Source organism: Cydia pomonella, chromosome 7, assembly GCF_033807575.1.
Source record: "Cydia pomonella isolate Wapato2018A chromosome 7, ilCydPomo1, whole genome shotgun sequence".
Classification (NCBI taxonomy): domain Eukaryota; kingdom Metazoa; phylum Arthropoda; class Insecta; order Lepidoptera; family Tortricidae; genus Cydia; species Cydia pomonella.
In genome coordinates, this window is record NC_084709.1 from 6,544,783 (window position 1) to 6,552,577 (window position 7,795).

Sequence of the window (7,795 nt, forward strand, 5' to 3'; positions counted from 1 at the left end):
GCTCCAGAGCTGCGGGGACGTTGGCGCTGACGAGCGCCCTTCTCAGGATGTCGTTGAGTGCCGCATGACGGGATAGGCGGCCGGCGCCCGAAGAGCAAGCAAGTCCGTGGTGCCCCAGACGATCTACGGTTGCCCCACAAGAAGCGCAGCTGTGGTCCACACATACATCAGTCCCCACTCTGAGACCGATGGCTATTCGAAGTGTCTCCGGATCAATAAATGTGCCTGTGTTTGGTGATGGGTATGCGTGTAGCCAGTGTCCAGACTCTGGTCGGGAAACCGCAAGGAGCCTTGCGCGGTCCTTACCCGAGGATGTATGGATCAGGGATTTTAGGACGACGTCGGAGGCTATGTTGTCCCAAGCTCTTTGCCCCTTAGGTCTAGGTGGTAAATTTAAGTGCAGTCCAGCTATCCAGGCACTCTTGGCTTCATATTAATTATATTTCAAAGACCGTGGTCGTACTCGATACACGATTGAACGAAATCGGCTCGATAGAAAATAATTGCAAAGATTGGTCTTAAAATCACAATTAAACGGTTTTATGTCTTTATTGTTTTGACTTATGGGTCTGCAATTAAAATCACAATTTCAAAACATTTATATCTAAACCGTGGTTGAGTTAAATATTACACTAATAATCCACTTTTTATTATTTAAATATTTTTCTTATTATTCCCTTGCCCAGGCCCAGTAACATGCGACAGTGCTATCTCATTTACTCCGATACAAATAGACAGTGTGCGCGCTTTAGGTATTGACAGCCTCTTAAGTCTTTATATCGTCGCTATACTTATTAAAACTCGTATCTGATATACGTATCTAATATAAAGATACGAGGTTGAGTAATTATAGCGACGATATTGAGTAATATACTGTATATGTTAAATAACGTTTCCGTTTGTTTAGAGACTTTTCACTTTCAATGATCCAGTTGGATTTTTATACTCAAAAAGGCATCGAACATCGTGTTAAATCATTAATATACGTATAACGATTATATCTTATAGGTATCCTCTTATTTATAAATAATTAATTTTAGTGTGAGTCTGGTTGCTACAATTTTATTAAAGTGGAAAGCTTCTCGGATACTCCCTCCTACATAATTGACCGGGTGAAATGAAGATCTCCGTTTTAGCTTGGCCAAAAATGCTTTCGAATGTCCGGATCTTTTCCTCTACAAGGTTCATTCTCATCCAATTCTTGTGAAATGTGAGCAGGTTCAATAGATAAATATATTTTTTGTCGACTCCGTTTCTAGTTTTTTTTTAATGGCGGTGAAATGGTTATTCACGAGGTCTCCAGCTGACAGAGCCACGAGTATAATACAGGGTGTTTATTTAGTTACCTTCAATAATTTACGGGCTGCATATACAGGGCGTCCCAAGACTATGGGACATCAAGGGAAAGTACCTTAAATATAAGATATAGGATCATATCATCATCATATCATATCAGCCTTTTATCGCCCACTGCTGAGCATAGGCCTCTCTTCTAGTACTAAGATATAGGATATTTTACTAAAAGTAGACTTTATTTTATTTTCAAAACTGAGTAATACTGCATTCAAAGATTTTAAAAATAAGTTACTTTGTCTGTAAAAAGAAAACATCCTGTAATTTTACGATACCAATCGAAAGAATGCATAAAAAATAAGTCATCTCAGAAATATGATATCGCAAAAGAAATGAATAGAGTACAATTTTTGATTAAAATTTCAAGAGACTGTTTAATTCCCAGAAAAATTAAATAATTTTCAATTTTTTTTTTTAATTCTTTGAATGTAATATTACTTACTTTTAAACATAAAATAAAGTCTTCTTTCAGCAAAATATCCTATCGACGATATTTAAGGTACTTTCCCTTGATGTCCCATAGTCTTGGGACGCCATGTATTGGTCATATTGAGCAACATTTACTATGGGACCAATCCCAATAGTTACTGCTTAATAATCTGCATCTATTTACAGAGAAAGCCAAATAATCTGCCTCCCCTATTTACTTCGGCAGATAAAAAAATTGACTGACTTGGCTTGCTTGTTTTTAGGAAAGAACGTAACAAAAGCCGAAAAAAATATTGTGCGATATCTTGACGTCATATCTAAATAAGATTAGATAATTAGAAAAAGTAGGCAATCAAATTAATGATTTAATAAAATTAATTATTTATCTTTTTCGTTCAATCAAGATTAAACATTGTATAAATACTGAAGTAAGTTGCTCTGAATCGCAAAATTTTTGCAGGTGAGTGTTGTCTAAATATTAAGTAATTTGTATTTTTATTAACACTGTCGATCGCGTTCGTTAGAGCTTTTTCACACCGACCAAATAAATATCAAATCGAGTTGTTTTTAGGGTTCTGTACCTCGAAGGTAAAAAAAGGAACCCTTATAGGATCATTTTGTTGTCCGTCCGTCCGTCCTTCCGTCTGTCTATCTGTTAAGACCCTTTCTCTCGGGAACGCGTGGAGGTATCGAGTTGAAATCAAAACCATATGCTTATAAGTTTAAAGTCCTTGAAGCTGTGAAAAAATCAAACTTCTTAGTTCCCGTAAAAAAAGATATGGCCGTAATTGCCGCAAAAACGTATATTTCGACAGTCTCAACGGAATCAAAATGTATGTATGGGTACTTCGCGTTGACCTACAACTATAAAATTTGGCAAGTAATATCGTCTTACATTACAAGTACTTACACGGAAAAATCTGAAAACTATAAATTTGTAAAAAATAAAAAGCGTATATTTACAATAATAATGTACATAATAGATATACAGAGGATTACTTTAACTAGGTAGCTTAAATCTAAAATAAGTCCTTGATGTATTGTACCAAAGATGCGGCATTTTCTCGTTCTATCGCAATAGTTTGATACGTTGTGCGAGGAAGCTGCCAGCTCTTCGGTCACGAGTTACATTATATTATTATTTTATGCCATTTGTAAAAAATAAAAATAAAATAAGAAATACGTTACATTTGTACGGAACCCTCAGTGGTCAAGTCTGACTAGCACTTTTCTGTTTTTTTTATAAATTATAAGGTACAGTCACATGAAAAGTAGCGGATCAGACTACGCGTCAGAAGAGCTTATTTCTAAAGTTACATACCATTATTACGTCAATTGTTTCAGCACACACAAATACTAAAAAATCATTATGAAGATAATCGTAATTGCTCTTGCTTGCCTGCTGGCGACCGTCAGTGCCCTGCCCAACCAACAGAGTAAGGAACTCGAATCAGCCATCAGTAAGTATTTTTTCAATAGTACCTACCTTTCTTGACAATGGCCTTATGAAAATTATTTTTAATTCAATTTAATTTATATTAAAACTATTTAATTCCTCTATGTTTAATTTTAATAATTTTGAGGTATATTCCGCTTCACCGACTTCACGATTATCCATAAATTCGATGGTCAATTTTCAACAAATATATTTGACCGAGTTTTTACCGGTTTCTTGTAAATCGAATTCCATGATTACTGTAAATAAATACAGGATGGACAAATAAGAATGATACACTTTGTTTTTAAATTTTAATTACATTGAGTGGAAATTTTATTAAATATTTTTTTATAAATATATTATTCAGGGTTGGCAATTGTATACGGAAGATAATTTCTGCCAAATGTCTACCACTAGCAGCAAGCAATTTTATCTCAAATGTTTCTGTTGTTTAAAACACGTTTTTTGCTCGTTTAATTTTGAAAAAAAGTGATTTGGGATTGGCACCCAAATTCCCCAAATTTTGCAGCTCGTAACTTATTTCTGTGGGGCTATCTAAAATTACGTGTCTATGCTAACGAGCTGATGAAATTTAAACAGTTAAAACCGACTATTCGACACAAATGTACTAAGATAATGCCAAAAATGTGCGAATAGATGCTGAACATTGGGATGATAAGGGCTTACGTTTGCCTGCTTTTAGAGGTGGACATATGTCAGACATTATGTTTCGCATGAATTTGCCAACCCTGAAGAATATATTTTTAAAACAATACTTAATAATTTTTGAACTTAATACAGTTAAAATTTAAAAACAAAATGTATACTTCTTATTTGGCCAGCCTGTACTTATCTTCGTAACTAGCCAATGTTCTAATTCAAGTCGGTTTCTAGGGTCTGGAAACACGAGGCTGGTCACTGGTAGCATTGTTGACGCCATCGAAAACTTGGCGCAGTCCCTCCGCGATGCCGGTTTGGACCCTCTTGCCATTGATCAAGAAATCGACTATGCCTTGCCGGTACCTTCGTAAGTTTTCTTAACAACTATTATTATATATTTATCTATAAAAATCAATTTGTTGTTTACCAGCGCAACTTCAGCACTACAAAAGCCAAGGCACTTTTTAGACATGTAACAAAAACAACTGCGAAATATTTCTTTTCGTTTGTTTCTAAAACTTGCAAGTTTAGATAGGAAGAAGCAAGATTGTTATGCCGTTTTTGTCTTGGGAAACCACCAAGTTAAACTCACGCTGTCACGCTAGAACGGCTATGATCCGGGCCGAGGCATCTGACACTTCATTTTCTATAGAAAACTTCACGTGATCACTTATCAGCCGCCATAGAAAATGAGGTGTCGGAAGCTTTGGCTTGGATCCGCACTATTCTAGCGTGAATCATCCTTTACGTGGGTAATATACTGCCTCTACATGGACCCGGTAAAAGGGGTAAGCCTTGGCTGGGCGTTGCGGGAGATCACAATCCGTGGTTTTCAAGTCGATGTTGAAGATCGGTCAAAGTGGAGGAGATTTTTTTTTACAGTCGATCCTTCAAAGCAGCTGAAGACATAATCAGGAGAAGCTTTATTACAGAATACAAGCTAATGTTCAGGGAGAAAAAAGATTAACTTGAATTAATATTATTATTTCAAATATGAATTCAATTTATGAAACCTTATTTCCAGCATCTTGAATGCAAAGGCTGCTCTGAACGGCTTCCTCTTCTCTGGTCTGAGTAACATCGTCATCAACAGAATGAACTATGCTGTGTTGACTTCTAGGCTGACTTTCAACATTGAACTCCCGGAAATCTCTACAAGCGTCGGTAAGTTCCCAGATCGTTTGTACCAGATAAAGATCGTCTTATCTCAGGAAACACTATTTTAAGGTTTAAAAATTACATAAGTTTTATTAATAACTATACTATAAAACTTGAGCTTAGATATAAAAATAAATAAGATTACTTATCTTTAAAAAAAATACACAACATTGTTAGCTTTATTGTGGAGCGCACTATTCGCCATCTACTACTTATGTAAGTTTTCTCTTAAAAAAAAAAACTAAAACCTATCATCCTGCGGCATGGTGCTATAGATGCTGGCAGCATTTCCTCGCGTTATCGTAAGACAAATTCTTTGAGCGAGGAAGCTGCCAGCTCTACGGTCACCGATATTTTGAAATTATTTATTTCAATTTACTTCTTTCTTTTTATCAATCAGCATTAAACAACTCAACACTACGTGCTTATAGTTTTTATCACATGTGAATAATTCAATGATTCATGTAGTCAAAAATATGACCTCTAACATCATTTGTTTACCCTGTTCTTCAATGGTTGTTACGGATGTACGGCGCTGTGGGGCAGGGAGGGTAAGCGTCCAACTTCTAGCTAGCGTTTAATATTGTACGGGGTGTGCTACATAAATCTAATTTTACTGAAAAGTATGGATGTTTTTAACATTTGACCTTGTACTTGTGTTTCAGGTCTTGCTCAGTGGGACGTGAACTTCTTTGACAGAAACTTAAACGGTGTCGTCAGTGGACGGTAAGCAAAGTTTATTAAAAAATAACTTTAATAAAAGTTGTCGTAGTCCTTAGCCCACTCAACTTATTTTCTAAATGATCAAAAGCTTGTGTACGTTTATCGTCAGTGACATTATTCACATCAACGAACTGGAAGCATTGCATTTTCAAACGTTTTGCTCGTGGAATGTGGTTGTTAATATACTGATTGTTTCTTATCTGCCCTAGTGTTGCTGTGAACAACGTTGTCGTCACCGGCGACATTCGCGTGAACATTGGCATCATTACTGGCATTAGCATCAGGAGTATGGAAGTGACATTCAGCCTGGGAGGAATTCAAGTGAGATTTTTTAGCATTGACACACGAAGCATAAGGACCCTTCCCTAAGAAAACGGTCCTTATTCTCATTTGGAACTTTTTCTGATAGACAAGTCCATATGCACATGAAGCATAAGGATCTTTATCTCATGGAAAGCCACATATTTTCTTAGAAATTTTACGTTTATGGTTGTCCACACTCCGTTACTAACTAAATCAGTGCAGAGATAGATTAGACGGACTCTACTATCAAGTTTGGCATCGGAGGTCCTTCTAGTCGAATAACCAGAGTGACCTTGTGATGTAGGTAGATCCAGTCCACTGTTTGATTCCTTTAGATGTGATACAAAACTTAACTTGTCAATATTTTTTACAGTCTAACCTGAATGTGTTGCTGCAAGGAGTTAACCTTTCTCGACAAATCAACAACTATTTGGGAGAGACTATTCCTGGAACTCTGAAAGCTTATGAGGTGAGTAACGAATTTTATAGTACAGCAGTTTAAAATGGTATTTTTTCAATTCAATGGTAATTTGATTGCACAATTAATAGCACTTACTTAAATTCCACATTTCAACGACCATGCGCCCGTTTCTCAAAAGCTTGTAACTTGTAATACAAGCGGATGTCACTTTTTGACAGCTTTTATTAGAAAGGGACTTCCACTTCTATTACAAGCTACACGCTTTTGAGAAACGATTACCTACTTGCCCTGTTAATTTTTAAATATTGGAAGGCGTGTTTTTAGTTCCAAAATCGGTATGACGTCAAGCTAAAAGTACAAAATGTTTACAGCTTTTAGATTGTTATGTACTGTGTTTAGGTAGGCTTGCTCGGTATGAAAGCATAGGGTTATCTAATTTCTTTTTATTTGTATTTTTACAGAGTGACATCAACCAACTGATAACTATCGTCGCAAGGGAAGTCGTCGAACAAAATTTGTAAATAAATTATATATTGTATTATGACTGAATATTTTAAATACGAAAATGGTAATGTTGATGATTAATAAAGCTTTATTTAATAAAAAGGTAAATGTATTACACACTCCAGTATACAAATCATTACAATCCCAATCGTATTTACTGCAAAATTCAGTGCTTAAATTAAGGTGATTTTAATACTAAGTACTAGGAGAGATGACCTTGACGTCTTCGACAGTAACTGCACAGGCCTCTTATCATGCGCGAGAGGGTTTGGGCTATCGTCCCGACGCTGGCCCAATGTGGGTTAAGGACTTCACATACACCTTTGAATTTTTTCGAGGATGTATGCAGGTTTCTTCACGATGTTTTCCTTCACCGAAAAGCTAGTGGTAAATATGATATGATAAGTACGAACAACTAATTGGTACGAGTCAGGATTAGAACCCGCGACTCCGGATTGAAAGTTTTATGTCAGTTCCACTGGGCCACCACCGCTTCAAGCTAATATAAATAAATAAGTACAAGGAAGTGATAAAGTGCATATTCGTAGGAATATAGGTATAATTAGGTACCCTGGGAATAATCTAGGTCCTATAGATAATTCGGGCAACGTAAAAGTAAAACATAAGTTCCCATATATGTGAGGGGTCCTGCATTTGTAAGGGACAAACCTGTGAAACTCTGTGAATTATTGTAGCTACGTGCTCAAGGTCGGCAACGCACTTGTGACGTCACATGGGTTACAAGCGTCTATAGCATTGCATCTATCATCATATATCCACGCGTATTTGTTACTATCGGGGCATAA

At 36.3% G+C, this 7,795-nt stretch overlaps 1 protein-coding gene across 1 annotated transcript; it reads left to right on the plus strand.

Moving 5' to 3' along the window:
* Nucleotides 1–3,105: 3,105 nt before the first annotated feature.
* LOC133519689 (uncharacterized) lies at nucleotides 3,106–7,108 on the plus strand. The gene is made up of 7 exons (XM_061853741.1): nucleotides 3,106–3,242; nucleotides 4,115–4,247; nucleotides 4,905–5,044; nucleotides 5,704–5,764; nucleotides 5,971–6,082; nucleotides 6,438–6,533; nucleotides 6,947–7,108. The coding sequence occupies exons 1-7, from the start codon at nucleotides 3,152–3,154 to the stop codon at nucleotides 7,004–7,006; spliced, it is 693 nt and encodes a 230-aa protein (XP_061709725.1). The 5' UTR covers nucleotides 3,106–3,151; the 3' UTR covers nucleotides 7,007–7,108.
* Nucleotides 7,109–7,795: the final 687 nt, after the last annotated feature.